Here is a 25,963-nt window from a genome sequence, read left to right as displayed (position 1 = left end):
CTAAAGAATGTCAGATATGGTTTAAGAAACAGCAATGTACCTCGAAGTAAGAAATCTCAGGCAAGTTTTGGTTTTTACTTCATGTGCCGCTTTTTCAATGACAGACTGTTTTTTAAGGAGGCACTGATGAAATTTACTGTAGCTTGAGTAGTTGCAGTGAATGGACATAAGCCTAAGAATGCTTTGCAATATACTCAATATGAGCTGAACTTTACATGATGACATTTTGGCTAAATACAAATTTATATATGTTGGCCCAAATTATCTGAGGTAGCTGGCTTTGTGCAGCTCTCCCACTGCTCTCCCACTTGTATATAAGGACAGGGATGAAACATTACAGCCTTTCTGGGGCCATTCGCCTCTTTCTCAGATCACTGGCATTATGAAACGGGAAAGGAGAGGTGAGGAGAGGAATCTCTATCCTGCAGGAGAGTATCATGTTTTTTTCACCAGAGCCTTGCAGAAAAAAACATTCCTGGTAGCTCAGCATGTCCTCCCACCTGGCCAGACACAGCCTGGATGGGGACCATGCATGGAAAACTCTTCAAAGATATTCTTACATCTCCGTACTCTCCTGAGACCCCTTTTCTATAAGTTATCTCAGTTACCCAAGCTGTGGTTATTAAATAAACTTATAAAGATATGTAGACAATTGGCGAACATAATTTTGTCATTTAGTTCCCTCTGATATTCAGAAATATTAAATAGAGGGGTTTATATTATGGGTATGTCACAGAGATCATGTAAAATTTTGCTGATTCCTAATCTGTGTTTTTCTGACACCTGGCATTTTAACGCAACACAGGTGTTTTACATCACATGTGAAAATAGTAGCAGAGTGAAAAGGAAAAAATGTGTTTCATACACTTATTTATGAACTTACATCTGCTTTCATCAGAGTCAGTGGTTGGCAAAACTCCAATCAACTTCAGTAGGCAAGGGTGCTAAATTTAACCATCTAGTCAGTTTGATTCTAAGTGACCCTGAATAAAGGCGAGGCTTCCAGGTCCAAGGACTCATGGAGAAATACTGTCTTCAATAGACATGTATCGGCAATCAGAGCTGAATCAGCTCAGGATTGGGCACAGTTCTCTTGGGTAGCATGATTGTAGTCTTTCCGCGTTTTTATGGTGTTGGGGTTTGTGTGTGTGTGTGTGTAAATTCCAGGTGTAACAGAGTATAGTTACAAAAAGAAAAATAACGTGCAACTCTGAAAAAAAGCCATCTCGGGTTTCATTTCAGACCTGGAGCTAAGGATGAATCACTGTAAAGCTGCACCCTTTACATTGGGCACACACTTTTCTGAAAGCTGCTGTTCCACTGTTCCTGCTTCTCTGATGGTTCAGAAAAAAAGCAGGCTCACAAAAAGTCCCAAAGAAAGCCTTTGCAGGCAATCACTCTCTTGTTGTTCTGGGTACTAAAAATAGGATTTTCTAGTGTCTGCTTTCATTGTCAGTTTTACTTCCTATATGGTAAAATTCTACTCCAGCCATTTGAATTAATCCTTGGTTCAGTGATATGCATAAGCACACACTCAGTTTGAAGTACCTGAGTAGTCCTGTTAGCTCCTATGGAGCTGCTTACATCCTTGGAGTTGTGGATGGTCTTAGAAGATCTGCTGGACTGGGGATTTGATTGTTTGTCCAGTAAGCTAACAGGACAACACCCCTGACCATCATCTGCTTCTGGATTTTAATGAGAAGTTATTACTTACTTACGATCATCTTCCCCACATCTGTCTGTTCATATTCAGATAAGAAAACCAGCTCAGAAGCCCTGGCAAATTGTGAAAAGCTGAGTGCTGCTACTGAATTTTTCACATCATTTATTGTTCAGTGTTTACTGGAGTGTTTGTAATACATGATTGCCCATAGGATTGGTGTAAGCTAATACTGATGTAATATTTCATGTCAGCAGCAAGGCTTTGATGTCCATGTGTCCCAAGTTCCTTTTGATAGAAAACCAAAATAAAGTAACTGTGCCAGTTAGGCCAAAGGATGCTCCTAGCTTTCTGTTTCTCAAAAACTTCCCTAAAAAGTCAGTGAATGGGACAAATGGTTCTTCTGGTTTTGTGACATAACTGACCTTGTGAGTCGTGATGGGCATCTGCAAAGATATACGGGCAGGAGCTGGATGATGTTTCCAAATATACATGATTTAGTATGCAGACTCATGTATGCATATATGCCATTTCTATTTGTTAAAGGTAAACATAAAAAGCCAACGTTTTAGTCACAAGCAATCCTCACAAAAGCTTCTTTTCAAATATTTTCCATTTTTTCAAATGTTTACATCTGAAAGAAACAGTTATTTTGTTTTGCTTAGCTCTGTTTATACATAAATAATCTGTGTCCCAGAATGATATTTGGAGGTATGTAATGGGGTAGAAAATGTAAACCTTGGAGGATAATGCATACCTCTTCTGGTTCTGAGGGGAAGGGCTAAATTTACCACCACTCAATGATAGACAATACCACGTGCTGACTGTATCTTCCCTTCCACTTAGTTCAGTGGGTGACGAAACAGTTGCAGTACCTTTACACTTGGAGGATTTCATATGCTATATGTTATGTGGCACACAAGATATTTTATACCTGAAAAACGTATGTGAGGCCAACAATTACCAGGCAACATTAAGGGCCCTGTTCCTTCTTCTAAAGAAGAATACAGTACCCATTGAATGATTTTGAATTTTTTTTGTATCTATGTTGACACAACACAGTAAAAACTGGTAGTAACACTGCATAGAAAAAAACTTATATACTTACGTAAAGTATACTTTTAGTGTTTATATACTAAATCTTTTCAGCTTTCCAACTGCTAATTATTTTTTGAAATACACATGTGAGAATTATAACTGCATTAGTTCCTGACTAATGGTAGTGCTGAGCAGTCAACACAATCAAGTTATTTAGGCTAAAACTTTGGATAAAACATCTGCCACAACCTATGTTGAGCAGACAGTGGTCCTAACTATATATTATTTTTCCTTTTTTGTCCTCAAACAATGGCAAAACTCTTCCAGGAAAGCACCTGTATACTGAACATTGATGGGTGTGCAGTGACATTGCTTCCCAATCCTTGCAGTAAGAGCTGGGATTTCAGAGCTGGGGAGGGCAAGAGGCTCTGAGTGGAACACATCTTGGGCACAGGGGGCAGATCCTGAAACACTCCTCCAGGAGTGTGAGTCCTAGGAGGGTCTCTTGATTCTCTGGACTGCAAATTAGTTGGTTTGCAAAGAACCAAAATGAAGCAAAGCAATAGGACTTGCTGCTAGTATAGCTTCAGGAGTTAAACGGCAGGACTAAAAGAAGGCTTGTTAGTAGTGAAGTATCACTAAAGAAACCAAAACCCAACTAACACTCTCCTTCCCATGTGATTTTCTCTATATTTAAAGGTATTCCCCATGGTTCTTTTCTTTATTTTGGTTTTTGTAACAATTTCTCTCTCTCTGATGAAACACGTTGTAGGCATTAAAGGACAAATATGTCTGTCTGCCAGAAGGAAAACTGTGATGCAATTAAAATGCCATTAGGGATCCCCCTGTGGGGTGTTAAACCTAAAGACTCTATTCAGAAAGCAAAGTCAAAATTAAAGAGGTGTCTGGTTGCAGATCCTCTGCAGGTTTCCATTTCTTCACTACAGTTCCATGGAGACTGTGCTAGTCAGGAGCTGAAAGGTTTTTCCAGTCGTGCATGTGGTATTTTGAATCATGGCTTCAGCAAATGTGCCTTTTTTGTAGGCTGTACATAGAAGTGTGCCTACATTGAGTGACATAAAGTGCAGCTGAGCATGACCTACATGAAACAATGACAACAGTGGAGATAGGAAGCTGTCAAAGTCTTGGACAAGCTTTGTCCAAGGTTTGGACAATGGCAACTAATAGTTATCCCTCAGTTAGCTTGCATTAAGTGCATCTCTGCGTTTTCTGAATTGTCTGTGAAATGTTTGGAGAGAAAAGTGTGACTACTTGCATCTATCAGGTTCAGCAAGCTCATGAACAAGCCTCCATTGTAGCCTGATCTCTGGAAAGAAATTGTTAGTGTTTATATGTTTGGAGACATGTAAGAGCCTGATCCTTTGGAAATAAAAATAAATATATGGTCCATTGAGGCTGGTATTTTTTCTGAGGCAACTGAAAAAATCAGCAGTGTCATTGTGTGGTAGGTACTGAGTTTTCCAGTGACAGCCCAATACCCGGTGCTTGAATCTCACTTTTTTCCGTTTCATTTAGCGTGATTTTTTGCTGAGGATACTAGTAGTGACTGGAATAATAACAGAAGCACAACTCTCTTCTCTGTCTAGGAATTCCCCTGATGACTGCAGCGTGGCAAAAGGAGGGAAAATGGTTAGCGGCTCAGACAATGTTGGGATGAACTATGGAAACTACATGGAAGAGAAGCATGTTCCACCCCCAAATATGACTACCAATGAGCGAAGAGTCATTGTGCCAGCAGGTTAGACCCTCAAGCAAAGAAATGTATTGTTCCCTCAGTCTACTAATATTGTTTAAGAGGATTTGGAGAAAAGTGGCAATGCGATACAGGTTATCAGGAAGAAAAGAGCAGTAATTCCCCTAACCTTATTAAGTGAATGAGCTGAGAAGTGGGATATTGAAGCCACCTCCCTCAACCTGTTATCCCCATTTCAGCAGCAGAACTGGCTGATTACAGGGACAGATCTTATCTTACTTCCCTAGCTCCTTTTGAAGTATTTTGCCCTAAAGCAGGCAAAATAAAGAGCCACTTCCATTTCCTAACACCATGGACTATCTGGGTGAAGAACGTGTGGGAATGAGAAAAGGATCAATGTACCACATGGTATCCCTGCAAATACCAAATGCAGTCCAGCCCTCAGCATGCTAAAAGCACAATAGCTTCTGTGAGATCAAACAGTGCATGAAAAGCATTTATCTAAGTTTTCCCTTGAATTTGTGCACTGTGAAATATTTCAATAAGCAAACCGACAACTCCACTGCAATATAAGAGAACAGTTGAGAAATTTTTTGGTTAGCCTTGGCAAGCTTGGTCATAGGACAGTTAATTGAACAAGAATACAATCACTCCTGTGTGCTGCATTCTCCAGACCAACCGCTGCTGGAAGGTTTGTTGCCTCAGTTTGCAAAAGCAAAATGATTAGCATGCCTATTTCTGAAGTCAAAGCATTAGAACATCATGACATATGTGGATGTTCATAAACCATTGTATACACACAGCATAGACACAACACCTGCAACCTGCAAACAGAAGGGCATGTTTTGCTGCTAGTTCCTCTCCAGGAGAGTTGTGCCTAGCTGAAACATTTCTGCTACTGCTATGTTGCTTAATATTCTTACAGTTTTCAGTTGCTAAGATATGCAAGAGTACTAACTGTGGCCGATTTTGCAAGCTGTGATTATTTCAGTTATTTGTCAAGATGTGTCTGGACAAATACATTGCAGTATCCTCTGCAATGGTATTGACAGTTCTATTCTGAAGCATGGAAGAGTGATGCACTGAATAATGAAGTGTCTTGCCAACTGGAAGTAGACCACACTGAAATGCACAACTTATGAATGTTCCTCTAAAACTTGTCTTCTTGGTGGTTGGCATTTTTTTCAGGTTTTTTAGTAATCCTTAGCATGGTTATCTCAGAAAGATCTTTTTTTTTTCTCAGTGTATTCCTGAAGGTGTGTTTTTGAGGTGGATTTGAGTGACATTCAAGGAACAAGATGGGAACAATTGCAGTCTTGGTACTTTGATATCCTTAGAAGAAATTTATGGGTAAAAATCAGTGGGTTTTGTTTGACATCACATAGGCAGTGTGCAGCTCTGTCCCAGTATCTAGGAATAAAAAAAACCCCAAATTCACATTTTCAGCTGTGTTAACTTTCTAATCATCATAAATAAGAAGCATTTTAAAATTATAGGCATAATAAAAATGTTTTGGCAAACTTCATGGTGTTTGATTGTTTAGTTCAAACTAAACTGAATGTAGTTGTTGGACTTCTGTGCTGTAGGTGTGCACAATCTCATCCAAACCCTATGTTTACCACAAGACTTGCATTCCTCTAGTTTGCTACGTATCTCTTACCAGACGGAGGGGACCTTCTAAGTGTTTTATGGTGCACTTCAGAGAATAGATAAATCCTCTGAAGCTCCATAAGATTAAATATTCTAACTTGAAAGGGCTTAAACCACCAAAAGAAGCATGAGAAATGGGGAGGCACTAATGGGTGAAGGGTTGGGAGTGAGCAATAGTTCCTAGCCTATGGAAAAAGGTCCCTACGTCTTTCAGACAAGCCTCAACAACAATCAAAAAAGAAGGAATGGCACTAAAGTTAAGCCAGAAGAGTCATTTAGGCTGTCATTCAAGTCCCAGCCGCTCAACAAACTTGCCTGTGATAGACTACACTTCTGTGTGCTGTATTCCTAGTCTTCAGGATATTACAGAATCATAGAGTCATTTTGTTTGGAAGGCACAAACTCTTGAGGAGTTTGTTTCCCCTTGAATTTAATCTTTGCTCTGCAAGAAGTGTGAATTCTTCATGGCATGAACTGTCTTCCATTATGGGTATGTGCACTGCAGGGTATTAGGCACCTTCATGTTAATGAGTGTCTACTGTCACTCCAGAACAGGCAAAAGTAGAATGGAAGAAAAATAGCGAAGAAAGAGTTTAGACGCATAAAAGAAGTTTTAAGTTAAAACCAAGGATTCTTTCAAAACCACAATGTATTTGGCCTTATATGTTACTAAAAATTTGGACTAGTTCTTGTTTATTTACTAGATGGTTTTGCCAGTACTTCAGGCAGTAAGTAAAAAATCCATGCAGGTGTAGCAATGTATACCAGTACAACACAGCAGTGTAGGAAAAGAAGCACAGAAAAATTTTCATGTGACCCACCCTAGTTTATTAAATAACTAGCCAATTCTGAGCGCTTACTTAGCCTATGCACAAGAAACAGTACTTCTGACTTGAGTGGAAATTTCACTTGAATAAAGACAGAAATTAAAAATGGTTCAGATATAAGTCACAGTGCTGTTAGTGGGTGCTCTTAAATACCTTCCTGAAGAGTTTTTTCTGCATGAGGACAGGACCCTATATTAATGCATAAACATAACAAGACCAAACAATTAAATGGGAGAAGGATCTCAACAGCAGAGTGTTTGCTGCTAATAATTAGAGCTCACAAATCTTCCTTAGTAGTTTTTCACGGACACTTCTTCTTCTTTGCATAAACAGGCCAAATTATTTCCTCATGTATCTCCAGAAGTCAGTGAACAGGTCTCTCCAGTCTGATTGTGTTCTACATTTATTTTGTACTAGTTCAATGCATGTCTCTCCCCTTTCTGCCTAATTTTATGCTTTGTGATACCACCAGATCCTACATTGTGGAGCACAGACCATGTACGCCAGTGGCTGGAATGGGCAGTGAAGGAGTACGGTCTCCCAGATGTGGACATCTTGTTGTTCCAGAATATCGATGGGAAGGAGCTGTGTAAAATGACGAAAGACGACTTCCAGAGACTCACCCCAAGCTATAATGCGGATATCCTTCTGTCACACCTACACTACCTCAGAGAGAGTAAGCTAGTTTTCTGTCGTTATGGTGGTAGCTATAATCAATCTGTGATTGATAGCAGTTTTGGATTTAATGTGGTGGATAACACTCAGCTGGGTTTTCAAATGTCTGTTGCAAATGTGGCTGTTCCTAAGAACACAGTGGGGAACCTGATCCAAAGCCTCTTGAGTTTGGTGGAATGATTCCCATTAATTTCAGTTGGCTTTCACTCATGTTCGTCAAGGAAAAGAGTTAGGCTATATTTCTATATGTCCATCTCAGAGGAAAATCAAATTGAAAGCCAGCATATTCATCAGCATAATGTAGGAAGAAAATCATATGGAATTCAGTGCTAATGTTTTTTCTGGTCACGTACTCATCTCTTTCCATTTTAACAATAAAAGTGCTAAACAAGAGTGCAAACATTGATTCATAAAGTGAATCCCAGGCATGATTCTAAGGACTGTCAGCACTTTGCTCTACTCTGAGCAGGATCAGGAAGACTTCACTGAATTGAATAAAACTTCTGTAAATAGATGGAAAAAAGGAACAGTCCCTGAAGTCCAAATGCAGATTACTTGTAGTGCAAAGTTAGCATTTCAAAAGGAAAGAAGGGGCTAGTGAATTCCTGCCTTGAGGACTTTCATCTAAACTTGAGGAAATTTTGCCGGTTTGCCTAGTTTAGAGATCTTAAAATGAACATGGTTTTTAAAGAAAAAAGCAACAAGCATTGCAACACCAGTGCGGTGCAGTCTTCTCCACACGCACACTGTCAATAATCAGTCAGAAATATTATACATTCATAGTGTTGTTTAAGCTGTAGCACACACACCTCCCTCCAAGCTGCAGATTGGAACTGGCTGGTGGTAAACTCGCATTCAAACAATCCTGTTAGGGGAAAATGTGTTTTAAAAACATAATTCACAATTTTTTTTCATTTTGGTGTTGCTTTTTGTTTTGTTTTGTAGCTCCTCTTCCACATTTGACTTCAGATGATGTTGATAAGGCCTTACAAAACTCTCCACGGTTAATGCATGCTAGAAACACAGGTAATGCTGGCACTGCTCCCATTGCTATAGGTCATCTTCTAAAAGCACAGGATTCCTTTTTATGGGTTGCTTGCTAAAAATGGAAATGGTAAATCAGGAGGGAGACAAGTGTATGCTCTGCTTGCTCTGTCTGAATTTTATGCACAGACACAAAGAAATAAGGTGAGGTCATTCATGGCCAGATGACACCAAAATGGTCTTCTTACTGGTAATTTCTTGTGTTCTACAAGAGAATGGGATCCCTGATACATGATAAACTGCAGGCTCTGGGCTTTTGTCTCTGAGGATTTTTTTTCTCATTCTGTCTCATTTTAATGCCAGGTCTACTCCTGGATCTCTAGAAAGTTGGTGGAGCTCAAAAGTGTTTCAGCACTTGCCTAAGTGATGTAGTCTCTGGTAAATGGAGACTGTCTCCCCTACCATGCAGCATATATCATATAATTCAATAAAATTTCTATTTAGGTAGTTTGCTCATCTCATTTATCAGCTATATGGGACTTGAGCTGGAAACTCCATGAAGTTTGATGTTGTAATCTTAACCAAGTCTGATCTAAATGTAAAATTATTTTTGTTAATATTCACCCTTCTGTTAACTTGGCCCAGAAAAATATTGAGTGTAGGTAGGAGAATGATAAAATACATGCCTCAAAAGCACATGTCTTTCAGGGTGTGAGGTAAAATATTTACAAAAATAATTCACAACAAATTTTATCTTGCTGTAGTACTTGTGCAACAGAGGCTGGCATGGAATTGTACATGTGGTATGGTATACACACTGATTAAAGGTGTTTGGAATATTGCATTATCATGCCTGAGTGTATTAGTTACCTACAGTGACCAGAAATAACAATTCTTTTTGAGAAATGAAAAAGATCATACAAAGGATAATGCAAAAGAAAAAAAAATCCCCGCAAACCTTGGATTGTGATGCCTCTTTCGTATTTCTTTTAGTTTTTTCACTGTGGTAAAGAGCAGTGAGTTTCCTGGTAAAACTAACTAGATTAGAAGACCTCTACCTGAGAGATCTTGAAATAAAGTCCTACTGTGGGCTGTAGGACTCTGCTGCAAACCTCACCAAAAACAACAAATATTTGTCCATTGACTTTGATGGGGTTTGGAATGAGCCCTTTTTAAATACAGAAGGACTCTTTGGTCTTTTTCATGTCTGGCTTTTCAGATTCTAATTTGTGAAAAAGTTTCCACATATAGTTATCCAAGTGTTGTTCAGCAGTTCTGTGTGTTATCTTTTTCTATATGTGTGCACTGACAATGATATTTTGAAATACATTTCACCAAATGAGATTATCTGCATTTCTGTCATTGGAAGTGTGAGTAATATCATGCTGCTCATCAGCATAACAAAAATTAGTTGTTCTGGTGGCAGAAGGACTTTGGAGTGAGATTTTCAAAGGACCCCATAAGAGCTAGAAACGAGTTCTTCTTCTACCATTTTCTATATCGAGCTAAGTATTTTTAACTTCTTCCACTCTGTGAAATTTCTGCGGACCTGACCCAAAGCTTACCAAAGTCTGTGAGAAGATTCCCACAGATTAAATAGACTTTGGCTCAGGCCTAAAATCTCTGTTGAAAAAATGAACCTGTTTGGGAAGTGCACGCAGTAATGAAGAGAAGACAAAGAATTTTTATTTCAGAAGATATGAAACCTCCTGCTGGGGTGAAGGTGATTGGGGTGAAGGTGATTGTGGTGAAGGTGTAAGGGATTTCCTGAACTTGACTGTCTCCTCCCTTAACATGGATTTTGTACAGGCGTTTATCCAGTAATTTGAATGGATTTACACAGGTGCAAAGCCTATTGGAATTAAATTATATATATGAGTTCTAACAGAAATTAGTTACTCATAGTCTTCATTCAGACACACTACAAGAGGGAAAATATCAATGGATTTAGGGACTGTGAAAACAAATCTTTAGGTGTTATGTCTTCTTCTTTCTCTTCAGGGGGTGCCACTTTTATTTTTCCAAATACATCTGTTTATCCAGAAGCAACACAAAGAATTACGACCAGGCCAGGTATGAACAATGACCACCTTCTGTATGCTGTGTTCTTATTCATTTCATCTCCTGGAGGATGTCATTCTTTGTCTTTTTTAACTCTCTTTTTATAAACATTAGGCTAGATTTTGAATACGCACACATATTATAGATGTACGCTTTATATATATGTGTGTGTGTAAATATTGTAGAGAATGAGAAGATTGAATAGATCAGTTTAATAAGTCTGTTTCTTCCACATATCTGTGTCTTTGAAGCAATGCTATCTAATATTAAAGCAAGAGAGAATCAGAAGACCTCCACTCTGTTCACTGGCTCTGTCGCTTTGTGCCAGCACAGTCACTTTTCAATGTGTTTCAGCTGTCTGTAAAATAAGGGAAGAATATCCCCCTTTATAATGCTATTTGAAATATATTGGGAAACAGTACTTTAAAAATGCAGGATACGTGTTTGTGCTGCTATCTACTTTCTACCTATTTTTGAAACAAATAAACCCCACAACATCCAACTGTAAGTTTAAGAGGCTAAGTAAGTAAAACCAAAACATAAGAAAGTTCTTACTGCTCAAAGTTTGAAGTTCATGAAATCATTGTTGATGTGTTGTTTTGTGGAAGGCAAAAGAGAATAATTAAAAAAGATGAGCACAATGCTATGAAGCTAAAAATTTTCTTTACATCATCCTTCACTTCTAAAGATACTGAAAAAATGCCTAATCTGGACATTTGCTTTTCTAGTAATAAGCACAATTTACTGTGGGACATCAAGAAAAGTTTCAGCAAAACACTACATTTAAAGGAAATCCATTACTGAGCCAGAGGCATACATCCATGTGTTCTAAAGGGACATACAATTGAATTGACTGAGTTCTTGTGAAAAGATACATTCTCTGATAAAAGAACTTAACATAGGCATCTTTATTTATGGCACAATGAAAGCCACTGTGCCAGTTGTTGGCCAACATGAGAAAAAGTAAACAAATGAAGAAACACAGTGGAGAATCATACGGGAAAACTGACTCTACCATTAAATAAATCAGCGGTGTGGCCTTGTACGGAAGGCTGTGTGAATCATCCCTTATCAAAAAGGTTATTTGCAGAATTAGAAGGCACTTAGAGCAAGCCATGGGAAACTGGAAAATCTTTTGAGCATGTTGAAAGATACAAAAGTTTGAAATCGTTCAACTCAGGTTCTAGGGATGAGGAAACATGATATAACTGTCAAAATAAAGAGTGTCACAGAGTACTTTCTTAGTATCAGAAGAAAGGATAATTTTTAATAAAGTGAGATATTTTCATGAGACATTAAAGCAGACCGTAGCCCTTTTGGTCACAGGTTATTGTAGCACTCTGGAGCTTTGGATAGCACAAAGGAATCTGGATGTGAATATAGATAAGACAAATCATAGCTTTAGAAACAGTTAGCAACTATGTAATAAAAAATTGGATGTCAGAAGTTTTCAGTAGTGTCCAAGGAAAATGGACATGTAACATAAGACCAGAGGGACCTGGATATCCTGCAAGAAATAACCATGCCAATCAAAAGGATTTCAGGAAAAGGCTAGAATGGGTATGTGAAAGAATATTTTTATGGGTATGTTTCCACTGGACTTGAAAAAAAAATGTATTTTTTTAATTCTATGAGAAATTCTATGATTTCAATACTTGTTTCATCCTAACTTGTGATGGAAAAATAAAATACTAGTTTTGTTTGAAGTAAAAGGTTCTTAAAAAACATATGTCAGACATGTTTAAGTCCTTCATTCATCATTTTTATCTAAATCACATTTACAATTGCACTTACAACATGCTTTATGTCAACATTAAAATTATCTTCCTGTGTTGACACAATTCCTTGTGGTAGTTGTAGTTTTGATATAAGGTGTGTCTATCCTTCTGTGTGATCTGGTGTATTCTGACTTAATTTTTCCTACACCAAACTATCCTATGATTTGGAAAGTAGGATTTTATTTTTTCTTTTACAACTGAGAGTTGACAAACATCCTTAATGTCAGAATTTTCATTCAGCAAGAAAAAATAATTATTTTTGCAAAATTTCATTTTTTCTCAAGAAACTATTTTGTTGGCTTGTTCCATGGCTTTTGTTTTAGTCAAATGTCACATTTCAACTAGACTGCAAAGAAGCATTTCCATAACAAAGCACCTGTCATGTGAAAACAATAGCAGACCCTGGGGACAATCACTTGATGACATGAAAAAGGTCAAAAATGAGGAGGAGGGGATCAAAAATGTTAAATGGGAATTAGCCAAATACTGGCATGCAAATCTGGAGAAAGTAATTAAGCATTGCCATTGTTTGGGCTCTAAAATAGAAAATAGGAAATGAGCACGTCTTGTAATTAACTGTAATGGCAAAGACGTATTTCTTCAGTCACCTTTACAACAGAACATGAGGTTTCAGCAAGCTGAAAGTAATACAATTAAGCTATCAGGAGCTCAGGGAGGCCTAGTATGGGTTTGTCTAATTGTCTCATCAAACAGGAGCATTCCCATCAAAGATCCTTTGAAGATAAGCGCATGTTGTACTAACATCTCATGAACAAGAACAGATCTGCTTATCTAAATAGCAACATGTTTATCAAGGCACAATACTGAACTAAGAATGAGGTTGGGATTTTGTGCTATTTCGAGAAAGGCTGATAACTGGATTTTTCTTTTAATGGAGAGGGTGTAGTCAGAAAACCATCTTATGATGTATTGAGTTAAAAGGCAAAACTGCTTTCTCACAGCACTAAATTTGGACACAGTATATTTTAAGGCTGCAAATGCCACCAAGTACCAACACACAACATCACACAGCCCTCTCATTGTACAGGTGTCTAATAATTTGGAGGCGAGGTAAGGCGAGGAGAGGAGAGGAGAGTTCCTGTGTACACCACCCCCAAGGTCCAGCTGCCATGTTCACTAGGCCACTCCAGTCATTAGAAAAAACATCAAAAACAAAAGTCTTCAAAAGAAAAAAAGGGTCACAAAAATTATATTGCCTGAATTTTCAGTCAGAGGAGAGGAGAGGAGAGGAGAGGAGAGGAGAGGAGAGGAGAGGAGAGGAGAGGAGAGGAGAGGAGAGGAGAGGAGAGGAGAGGAGAGGAGAGGAGAGGAGAGGAGAGGAGAGGAGAGGAGAGGAGAGGAGAGGAGAGGAGAGGAGAGGAGAGGAGAGGAGAGGAGAGGAGAGGAGAGGAGAGGAGAGGAGAGGAGAGGAGAGGAGAGGATTGTGATCATTTCCCCCTACTTGTCGTTAGTCTTTCTGGACAGGGAATGGAAGAACTTCAGAAAAAAAATAGGTTCCTTACGTCACAAGAATCTCCCCGGCAGGGCTGCCATGGAACTGGGGTCGTTTAGCCTAGAGAAAAGGAGCCTGAGGGAACACCTCATCACCGTCTACAACTGCTTGAAAGGAGGTTGTAGCAAGGTGGACGCTGATCTCTTCTCACAAGTCACAAGAGATAGGATGACAGAAAATGGCTTTGAATTTCTCCTGGGGAGGTTTAGATTAGATATTAGGAAAAATTTCTTCACTAAAAGGCACCTCTAAAGAGTAACGCAGGGGGGCAATATGTTCCTGTTATTTTTAGAGACAATAAAGATGATAAAGGTTTTAACAAGGAGTAATCTTCCTATTTCAGTAAGTTTTCTACTGCAATGGGTCTTGTAGAAATGTACCCCTTATGGACATAAATGCTTTATGACATATCTGCATGAATCAGTGTATTTTTCCTTCACAGATCTGCCTTATGAGCAAGCCAGGAGATCAGCATGGACGAGTCACACCCACCCCAGTCCTCAGTCAAAAGGTAAAAACATCTGCCTATGCCTGTGCATACCTGGTGCAACCTTGATAGACTCTGAAGTGAACTGATAGGAACTACCTCAGCATTCAGTTCTGAAGGTTTTTTACCTATGCCTTGGTTGGAAAGCCTGTTAACTGTATGTAGGAAATACTGGGTGGAGTCACTGGGGCAGCCACATTCTTTACTGAACTCAGGCTTCATCAAGTCTGTGACCATATAGTTTCAGAAAGCTAAATCTTATTGTCGCCATCATTGAGTGTTGAGCAGTAGGGGTCCTAGGCCCATGACCTATCACTGCCTTCAAGCAATGGAAAAATAACTACATGGGGTTTTTTTTCCATTTTCAGCTACTCAGCCATCATCGTCAACAGTTCCCAAAACAGAAGACCAGCGTCCTCAGTTAGGTGGGTGTCATTTTGTTTGAATTATGCCTGGGTGTGATGAGGTTTATCGGACATGATGAGAACGACAGCTTTCAAATACCAACCAGAAACAATTTGCAATATCTGATTCAGACCACTAATGAGATCTCCAGCTGGTGACCACTAAATCCCTAGGCATGTATGAGTTGGCTCTACAACTGGATCTGAGGTGAGGGCTCCCATGGCGATTGAAAATTGCTTTTAGTAATGTTTACTGGCAGTGATAACCTTACAGAGTGAAAAAGCTGTTAAACAAAGTACCTATGTACAGTTTAGGTACAAAGTTGTAAGTTAAGGCTGTCTGTGAAAAGACCATATACTCCACAGTAGTTGAAATTGTAGCAGTTGGAAAATGGGTTACAGCATACAGAAACCTGTCTGAATTGGGGTCCTGAAGTTAAACAAGAACATCAGAAGAATTTTCAATCTGTTGGAAACTGAGGAGAAAGTAGAAATTTATGAGTTTATAGACTAGTGTTTTTGCAACATGGGGGCATTTTGTGTTTTCAAAACAGGTAATCCATGGGGTAGGAGCTAATCCCTTATTGTCAATTCAGCTGTGTTTTGGACAGGCAGCACTACAGAAATTCTGAGTCAGTTATTGCTTTTGTTAACAGCAAAAAGGTAGAAGTAGGAAATAAAAGAGATTTGGAGGATATTCTTAGCTCAGAAGACTCCAAGCCTGTTTTTATCACGTGGATTTAAACTCATTATTCTGTTTTTTATTACACCTAAATAAGACTGTGTGCATGACTACATCTCATTAACTCATATGCATGCTGCCTGGGAAGCATTATACTGCTTTTTGCCCAGATAGTGTTTTGTCTAATGTGGCCTTCCAACTATGATAACCTTTCAAAAAATATACTGATGATTTATATAAGCCCTTAGAACTGTTTAATGGCTGTGTGAGCTGCACAGATTATTTAAATGTATAGGGAATGTAACATGATTATCTTCTTGGCTGTAAAACTGACAGCCATTTGAGAGCAGCTGTGTTGAGACAAGGCAGCCCAGAGACAGGGTCATTCACTGAGGGGCTCTGGGCTGTGCTTGTAGCCCACTGCTTTGGCTTTTGTACTTCTGTCACAGCCTTCCTTTTTTTCTTGTTGTATACTTAAGATGAAGCTAAAATAAGTTTTCACTTCCAGAGGGAATCCCTTGATGAAAACATCAAGATGCTATGAGCATTGTGTGGCTGACACAGGCTTTTCTGAAAACCTGAGGTGCAAGGTTAATACAGGGATCCCTCATTGGACTTCGGTGACAGAGAATAGTAAACCCAACCACATAGCCTGTGTTCAGCCATGCACTTTCAGCTCTCTTCTGGAAACTTTTTTTGGCACAGAGACAATTAGTAGTGATGTGAAGAAGACAAATGTGATCTCACAAAAAGAGAGAACACTGTCCTTTGTGGAGGGGACTCTTACCCCATTACCTGTCTGTGCTTGTGGGCCCTGGGGCACTGCAAGAATCAATAGTGCCTGTGTGTATGTGTACTTTATTTAAGAAGGAATCAGAATACTTCTGAACCAAATTTACAGTGTGTCTGAATATGTGCTTGTACACATTAATACAGTACAAAAGGCAAATGTGTATCTTAGCAATTATTCACTTGCATACTCAATTTTAAGGGAAACCATGCAAATATTGCTATGCAGAGAAAGGAACCACTTCCCCCAGTGTTAGTCCTGCTGCCCCATTGGGCAGTATATGTTGCCACTTACAAAGCTAAAAAATAACATCTAAAATATTTGACATCATTGTTTCATGATTTTTAATTTTTCTTTCACAATTGTGTAGATCCATATCAGATTCTTGGACCGACCAGCAGCCGACTTGCAAATCCAGGTGAGAAGGGATTTTACTGATTTAGGAGAATTTCTATTCACTGCTAGTATTCCCACTTCAGCTTTAAGGCCAGACCTGGAAGGTGATGTAACCAATTTTACCACTCTTCAGTATGACTTAGTGGGAGCTGATTGTACCCGATGTGTTGCAGTATTAGATTTCTAGGTGGGACTGAGGTCACTGACTAAGACAAATAAAGTCATGTATCTTAATGTAGGCATCTATATGTGAGCCTGCTGTCTTATTTCTGATGATACTCATTGGAGAGATACTCTGTGGAGAGCTATTCAAATCATCCCAGAGTAGATAGTTGCATGCAGTCAAACATGTCATCAAATACCTGGATTTTCTAAAGCCTTTGACGTTCTTTCCCATAGTATTCTGCTTGAGAACCAGGCTGCCAATGGCCTGGACAGGCATACTCTCTGCTGGATTAAAACATGTATGGACGTTCAGGCCTGAAGAGTGATGATAAGTAGAGTTAAATCCAGTTGGAGACCAGTCGCAAGTGGCATTCCCCAGGGCTCAGTATTGGGGCCAGTTCTGTTTAACATTTTTTCCAATGACCTGGACAATGGGATTGAGTGTACCCTCAGTGAGTTTGCAGATGGCACTAAGCTGGGCAGAAGTGTTGATCTGCTTGAGGGTAGGGAGGCTCTGCAGAGTGATCTGGACAGGCTGGATCAGTGGGCTGCGACCAGTGGTATGAGGTTCAACAAGGCCAGGTGCCGGGTCCTGTACTTGAGTCACAGCAAATTCATGCAATGCTACAGGCCTGGGGAAGAGTGGCTGGAAAGCTGCCTGGTGGAAAAGGACCTGGAGGTGTTGATTGACAGGAGGCTGAACACGAGCCAGGAGTGTGCACAGGTGGCCAAGCAGGCCAACAGCATCCTGTGTTGTATCAGAAACAGCATGGCCAGCAGCAGTGGGGAAGTCATTCTTCCCCTGTACTTGGCATTGGTGAGGCCACACCTCAAACAAACACTGTGTTCAGTTTTGGGGCTCTAATTATAAGAAGGGCATTGAGGTATTGGAGCATATCCAGAGAAGGACAGTGAAGCTGGTGAATGGGCTGGGCACACATTTTATGAGGAGTGGCTGAGGGAGCTGGGGTTGTTTAGCCTAGAAAAAAGGAGCATGAAGAGAGACCTCATCACTGTCTACAGCTGAAAGGAGATTGTAGCTAGGTGGATGCTGATCTCTTCTCGCAAGTCACAAGTGATAGAACAAGAAGAAAGGGCTTGGAGTTGTGCCAGGGGAGGTTCAGATTAGATACTAGGAAAATTTTCTTCACTGAAAGGGTTATCAGGCACTCGTACAGGCTGCCCAGGGCTGTGGTTGAATCACCATCCTTGGAGGTATTTAGAAGACAGGTTGGCAAGGTGTACAGAGATGCAGTTTGGTAGTGGATAGGTGTGGTTGAACTCAATCTCAGAGTTCTTTTCCATCCAAACAATTCTATGATTCTATGAACCCGTCATATCAATAGGAGTTCATTTCAGTTGCCTAAACATCAGGATTTTGTTAAATGCTGTAAGATACCCCATCTGGCCTCCAGATATCCCTCCAGAAAGGCATGGGTCGCTTACCGGTCTGCATCAGATGTGTCCTAGATTCTGTTAATCCACAATACAATGCCACACAGACCCTGAGAAATACAAAATTTTGGATTAATAACCCAAACCAGCAAAAAAAATATAGGTAAAACCAGTAAGTCATAATCTATTTGCAAAGAAAAACTGGGTTAGGCACATCAAAAATGTTCTTCTGCTTTAAGAAGAAGGCAACAGTGTGTATTATGAACAGAAGCTTGTAGCATATTTTAGCTAACCTTCTTGGTGAGTTAATAACACTGATTGTGAACTGCGCAGATTTCACCATTGCTGTCCTGAGTCCACAGTACACACTGTGGCCATACACCATCATAATCAACATCATAATCTGCCACAATGGACTGATAGTGTCTGCACCACTTCCTATTTCCCTTGCTTTAACAGCGACAGTGCTCAGTGTTCCTGGTTCCACATTGCAGGTCTTCTCAACACCCAGTGATAATTTTCTTCTTACAATGATTGTATGGATTTTTAAGGCATGAAATTGCCAAAATACTGACCCATTTGCTTTCAGTTTATTCCAGCTGACATCAAGCAAAGTTCTAGATCAGCTTACTTTCTTAACAGTTTTGTATGGCATAGGAAAGCAACGAAGCAAGTGTTAAGAACAGGATTTTCCAAATGGCCTAAGGTGGTGGTTTTCCAGGTGACACTGATCTTAACCAGAAGAGGGGCTGGTGGGGGGCTACTTCCCTTTAATTTGCTTGCAAACTCCAGCTTTTATGGTTTTGTCAAGCATCTGCTTGGTAGCCTTCATTACTGTGGAAGACACTAACATGACCTGACTTGGGATACTTTTTTAACACTTGGATATAGAATTCCTACACAGCATCGTTACTGTTCTTTAACATGTTTTATGTGTTTATAAATTGGTGGAATTACTCTCTCATTAAAAGGAAATTGACAGCAACCATTTATTTTCATAGGACTATATATTACATTTGGAAGGCAAGTGTTTATGTTAGAACATATGCTGGATTGCTTATTCAAAATTTGTGTTTTGTCCAGTGCTGAACTGTTTATTGATTTTCAAAGACTAATTCTCTTGTTATGTTTTGTGTATTAAAACTTGCATGCCTTGCTCATACCATGGATTCCTTTGCTTGTTTGTTTTCTCAATGCATGTTAATGGAACAGAAGAAATTCATTAAGGACAGTTTGGATAGATATCATTTAAGTGAATATGGGTTTCAGTTGCACTGGAGTATAAACTGCTAATCGATTTCAGATGCTACTCTAGCTTGATATTATAATTTGTGAGTATAAGCTTTCTAAAGAAAAGCTTATTATACTCATGTATCTGGTTTGGAAAAAAAAAAACAAAACACAACCAATTCCTGGTCAGAGATGTACTTAGAAGTTTGCACATACAAACTGGTTGGCAAATTCTGCTGACATTGTGCTTGTGAAACAGATTGCCTTGCAAGCTGCTTCAGCTGTATTTTGCATCATTTCAGTGCTGCTTTATTAAGAAATGCTAAGCTTTAATGTGAATATCAGTGGCAAGGCCCTCTGAAATCTACTCTCAATTGCCTAAAATGGTCAAATTTTGTTCCTATAACTCTGGGTAACACACTTATGCAAAGTTAACATCAGACTAATTGTTTTCTTTTTAAGATTAAATTGGCAGAAGAATGAGAAAAAGAAAACAACATTTGAAGTCTTAATTTCAGTAATCATTTAAACTCATTCAACATAGAATAATGACAAGAATGTATTTTATGGACCTTTTCACTGTTCTTGCAAATGTTTTGCCCTATGGTTGTATGCCGTGCAACAGCAAGCTAATAAGTTTCCGTTCTGCATTTCCCCAAATGCTGCAAATGGATGATATGGTTTGGCACAAGCCCAGCTTTCTCCAAACTTCTCCATTTTGTGTAGGCTTATTCCATAGCAGAGAACATTTAGTTGCAACATAATGCTGTGAGAAGAAACAAAATGTTACGCAAGTGAAAGCAGTTTGTCCTGAACTTTAGAGATTAGTTTCCTAAATGAGCACTGTACTATTTCCCCATCAATTGTCTACACTGAATGACATTAGGTAACAAATATCCATGTAATGGCTTTCTGCCACTGGATGAGGGAAAACATGACACATTACCATTATCTCTGTTTTTTAGGATTTCATGAGACAAGGCTGGGAGAAAGGGAACTAGTTAACAGTAAGAAGTAGGAACCAACATTGCAATGTTTCCTAATAGGGTCCTATGTGACAGCCTGAAAGAATTGATGTCTTAACATTATTAGTCACTAGTCCTGATATTTCTATTTTGTTTCTTCCACAGGGAGTGGGCAGATACAGCTATGGCAGTTCCTGCTGGAGCTTCTCTCAGACAGCTCCAACTCCAACTGCATCACCTGGGAGGGCACCAATGGGGAGTTCAAGATGACTGACCCTGATGAAGTGGCTCGGCGCTGGGGGGAGCGGAAAAGCAAGCCAAACATGAACTATGACAAACTTAGTCGTGCACTTCGCTACTACTATGATAAAAATATTATGACTAAGGTTCATGGTAAGCGCTACGCCTACAAATTTGATTTCCACGGAATCGCTCAGGCTCTCCAGCCTCACCCCCCAGAGTCATCCATGTACAAATACCCATCAGACCTCCCCTACATGAGCTCCTATCATGCACACCCTCAGAAGATGAACTTTGTAGCTCCCCACCCCCCTGCTTTGCCCGTAACATCGTCCAGCTTTTTTGCTGCCCCTAATCCATACTGGAATTCACCAACTGGAGGTATCTACCCCAATACCAGGCTGCCAGCTGCTCATATGCCTTCTCATCTTGGCACCTACTACTAAATGAGGAAAAGAAGCACCAGAAAAAACAAAGACACTTCTCACTGGGATACAGTCCCTGATGAATTACAATGAACTCTATTGGAGTACTCTATTAAAAGTGCCTTAAGAGACAAATGAAGGTTTGGCTGGGAAAAAAATACAGTAAAAGTAGATATCAAAAAGACTCTTTGTAGTAGGGATTTAAAGGAAATATTCAAGAAGTATTAAGATACTAAAATGTAATGTATATGGGCATCGACTCTGTGGACCAAACAACAATAGACTATTGTAGGTAAAAGCATGAAATGATAAGAAAACCTACGAAAGCTAGTGGTCTTAAAAAGTTGATAAGCTTATATGTAAAGTTTGATATCTTGCTAGTGTAAAACTGGGACTATACTACAGCAACATAAGGATAAGGCTATAATGACCTAACATACAACGTATGAATTGTTACAAAAGATGAGGGGAAGGGAAAAAAAGGAAAAAATCTACCTGTATTTAAAAAATCAGAACATATGAACAGAAGAGACTGGTTTAGCGTTGCAGCTGATTTGGAATATAGCAGCATTGTTTTAGTTAAAATCAAATGCGTTCCGTTCATCAGTGTGTTATCAGCTACTCAAACTGTGAAGACAACTCAAACTTTAAGATTCCTTGACAGTATTACAGGAACCCTGAGCCAAACATTGGAAATAAGAATGTGCTGAAGGGCAAGTGTATGGTTGTAGATCAGAGGCCTGCACCTGACAGAGAAAGCAGAAAGGAGAAAGAGGAGGACAAAGGTGATGCGAATGGGAGAAAAGAAACTGCTTTACCAGTAGAGACTGAATAGACTGAAAATGTAGTAGTGTTGGGACTATGAAGAAACACTTGTTTGGACTTGTGATACATATTACTCAGTATACTACCATTCCCAGTATTATAGGATGAACAGACTTGACTTTATAGTAATAAAAAAGTGGGAAAAAGGGAAAAGCAGAATTCAGAAATCAGAATATGCATCTCTTTTTTAAAAAAGTAAAACTGGAATTGTGTTTGATATTTAAAAGTTACCAGTTAGAACCTCATCATTATTAAGGGAGTTTGTTTTCCATTGGTTAAAGCAAGAGACAGCCCCTGACTGCCAAAATCAGAAATCATCTAAGTATTTTTGTTAGGCGGGCGCCAGTTTTTCTTTATTGAGTCGCGAACGCTGTGCGTTTGTCAGAATGAAGTATACAAGTCAATGTTATTTTTTCCTTTTTATATAATTATTATATAACTTATGCATTTATACACTACGAGTTGATCTCGGCCAACCAAAGACACAAAAAAGGGACAATCAAAAATATTGTGGCCTTGAATTTTAACTCTGTATGCTTAATGTTTACATTATGAACATATTAGTACTTAGAATGCAGAATGTATGTAATAAAATAAGCTTGGCCTAGCATGGCAATTGAGATTGACACTGCAGTTTGCATTTGCATTTTTAGTGCCTGGCACACCTATCAGATCTCCTACTCACCATGTTAAAATTTTGTTTTGTGAAATCTGGCCATCATGAAAACGTAGGACCAAATAGCAATCCCTAGCCCAAGTTCAAAGTAGACAGGTGTTGTGTATCTTCTTTTCCAAACAGTTCTGCTAAAATGCTTGCAGATCTTCTTTAGCAGTGCCTTGTCATTCTTGTCCTGAGCTTCTTTTTCCCAGAGATTGCAACCACACCCAGTTTTTGACAACTTCATGGCCAATATTAAAAATGAAGTCCAAAGGAGGCCTCTAAGGAAGAATACTGATACCCAGAAATTATCTTTTGTTGCCATCAGATTATGCAGCGTAATCTCAGCCTGAAATGTATTTTCATACTGAATCATACGTTGAATTCCCATGCCCCGTTGCTATTAATACATACTGTATCGTTATTAGTAAATAAAGTGAATAATGAATAACTTCCATTATTCCTCACTTTAGAATGTAGTGTATAGTAGTTTGTTAATTTGCTATTGCAGTCCATCCTGGCTGTTTACAAAAGGCAGGCTGTTTTCTTTCTGTTTTAGATTCAGAGGCTGTACCATGGGCCCTAAAACTACATCTGGTGCCTAATGGCATGAATCCATTTTTTTTTTGCAACACCAGAAGAAGGACTGGTTTGGAAAATCAGCACTGACATTTATAAGTGGCTATATGCAGCAGGCAGTGTTTACTGCAGAGACCCCAGACAGCTCAGTCCTCCAACTATATCCCTTTTTATTTTTTTTTGTTCTTTTGTCTCTTTTTCAGACAAAATGGGTGTGGTTTCAGGTTTTATAGCAAATTGTCTGCATATCTGCTTTGTGGAGCATTAATCGGTGCCGTGCAATGGGAGACTTGCCAGACCCCCATGTTATGAGTGTCTTGGTGGCAGTTTATAAGCACAGGATTATATTACTAATGTTTGAGACTTAAGCAGTGGCATCATAAGCCTTGTGATTGCTTGGAAAACAAGCACTATAAGTCTATATCTCTTAAAAAATAAAAAAACTCATGGAAAGGTTAAAAAAGCTGAGCTCTTGGAAAAGGTTAGTCACTCACTATTTTAGGAGGCTATGGCAGGCACACCTACATGCTGACTCTAAGAATAATAGTTTGCCTTTCAGTGGAAATACATCTACAGATGCTTGCTACCTACTTCATGTGTATTTTCAACTCAAAAATCGGTAAGTGTACTGTTGAACCACCTTTTAATTAAACACTTAAAAATCCAGATAAAACAAACGTCTTTGTTTAGATTGGCAAGGGCATGCCTGGAAGCCTCCAAAGCGTCCCTGGTGCTAAGAGAGCTGGCTGCAGGATTTCCAGACTGCGTTGCCTGGCTGCTATCATGTGCGATGGGAGCAACATCCTGACATTAAAAGAAAGGGTCCAAATCCTGGGACATGGATAGAGTCACAGCAGATGGCATGATGGAGACCCCTCATGATGGACAGCAAAATCCTACAGTAGGCCATGGGTAAACTCACTGGTGACTCAGTCCAACTCTCTTAGAGCAACACCTTTCCCTCGGACCAGCTCACAGCTTTTCATGACCCTTGGAAAACTTGGATTTTGCAGCCAGGAGGATGAAAAGGAGAGTGAAGAATGGAAAGACTCTACTGCTGCTGCATTGGGATGAGTGTCTCTGCGACTTGTATAGCCACCCTACCCCAGCGGCAGCAGACACAGTACAGGGTCTTCCTGTTGGAGGGTAGGGAGCAGCCAGGTGTCCCAGAGCTGTGGTAGCAGCAAAAGATGCAGTGGACTCATGGTGGTGTCTCTGCTGCTCACTGCCTGCTACCCAGTTTGATCCTGCTGCTGGGAGCCAGGAAGACTGGAGTGAGGCCAAAGTTTGAGGGACTGGTTCCCAGTTCAGACTATGACAAGGACTGGCCCCAGTACAGCTAAATTGCTCAGAGCAACTGAGCAACTCTGCATCCGTACGATGAGAGACATTCACGTGAGGCTCAGCCAGAACCCAAGACCTCAGCTGAACATATTGTTTACCATTTAAGCACCTGGATGCATGGACAAAGCAGCCCTACTGAGTCCACATTTGTACAAGTTTATCATTTTGATAACTTTGGCCCTTTGTTTAAATTAGGTCTTCTTCCACAGTCAGTTTTCAGTCAAGTCTTTTACTTTATTACAGCACTCTGAGGATGGTCTGAAAGCAGAAGCTTCATTTTTCCTGAAATTTAGAAATATATGTATGCTTCTCTGTCACCAAGAAATGCACATCTGAGAAGCTGCACTGCAACATGGGAAGTGATGGTGAGAAAAGGTTTAAAAGTAAAACTAGGAAGCTCAAATTCCATCATTCTTAATCAAGATATTTGCATCAATAGTAAATTGGTTTTAGTGAGTATATATGAAAAAATACCTGTGAAGCATGTATTTTACAACACTTGTATTGTGAATCTTAAAGAAATATTGACACAAGTAGGAGAGCACAGCACCAACTGTATTGAACTCCTTCATTCCTCACTTTCCGTATTCAGAAGAGTCCACATTGAGTACCTCAAATGGTCTTTAAACTGCCCTTAGAAACACAGGGATCATCAGTGATTCAGGCTTCCTTCTGCAAACTCATCTTGCTCAGACCGTTTCTTACACTAGCTAAGACCTAATTTTAAAATAAGTTTTTAATTATAGATCCATTGAAGAAAGGTAAAAAAAAAAACCCACTATACATTAAAAAAAGGTTAAAACCCCACTATACTTTGTATTATATGCTTAATGATCCTATGACCTTTTTCTGTGCCATTTTCTCAAGTTTTGGAAATATCAAGGGAATGGCTCTCAGAATAGTCTCTGCTTACCTAAATCACTAATAAGTCAGAATGGCACTTCATCCATCTGAAGGACTCAGTTAACTCATGCCTGGATTTTAACTGCCTCCTGAAGCAAACATAATGTAACACAAGTGCTTTTTTCTCTGCTCTGTGGATGGAGCCTCTGGATATCTTCACAGCATTTCTTGTCTGCCTTTGGTACCTACATTAAGGAGATTAGGTGCTACCGTGGAGATGCACAGTAAACTGTGGCTATTCCTTGGACTTCGCTGGGACTTTGCTGACATCAAGACAAACTCTTTCATGAGTGACAAGAAACCCAGTTATGTGGTAGCAATGCCCGGTGGAAAACAACAGAGCTCCCTTGTGCTTTCTTGGTAAAGATACTTTTTTCTTAGCTGTCACTAGGGTAGTCACATCCCTATCTGTTTTGGGCTTCAGAGAGCCCTTCCTTAGCAGAGCTAAGTGCTCACGGCCCTTACGGTTCGGAGGAGGCCACCCTCCAAAACCTGGCCTTACACTGGGGGAAGCAAGGGCTAAGGAGTCCATGAAGCTTCCCACTTGATTAATCAGCACTATGGCCCTCCCTCCG

General features: G+C 39.6%; 1 protein-coding gene across 5 annotated transcripts in view; it reads left to right on the top strand.

Annotated features, from left to right (window-relative positions):
- The window catches only part of ERG (ETS transcription factor ERG), a 107,675-nt gene extending 85,250 nt beyond the window's left edge, over positions 1-22,425 (top strand). For 4 of the 5 annotated variants that reach the window (XM_069871799.1, XM_069871817.1, XM_069871835.1 and 1 more), the window contains exons 3-10: positions 4,306-4,457; positions 7,362-7,565; positions 8,510-8,590; positions 10,550-10,621; positions 14,343-14,411; positions 14,756-14,812; positions 16,634-16,681; positions 20,580-22,425. In XM_069871799.1, coding sequence (XP_069727900.1) covers positions 4,306-4,457; positions 7,362-7,565; positions 8,510-8,590; positions 10,550-10,621; positions 14,343-14,411; positions 14,756-14,812; positions 16,634-16,681; positions 20,580-21,100 — 1,204 coding nt within the window. In that variant the 3' untranslated portion in view covers positions 21,101-22,425. The remainder of the gene's footprint in view (positions 1-4,305; positions 4,458-7,361; positions 7,566-8,509; positions 8,591-10,549; positions 10,622-14,342; positions 14,412-14,755; positions 14,813-16,633; positions 16,682-20,579) is intronic. The other variant, XM_069871826.1, reaches the window with a different exon arrangement.
- Positions 22,426-25,963: the final 3,538 nt, after the last annotated feature.

The sequence above is a fragment of the Phaenicophaeus curvirostris genome, chromosome 1, assembly GCF_032191515.1.
Source record: "Phaenicophaeus curvirostris isolate KB17595 chromosome 1, BPBGC_Pcur_1.0, whole genome shotgun sequence".
Lineage (NCBI taxonomy): Eukaryota > Metazoa > Chordata > Aves > Cuculiformes > Cuculidae > Phaenicophaeus > Phaenicophaeus curvirostris.
This window is presented reverse-complemented; position numbering and strand designations above follow the sequence as displayed.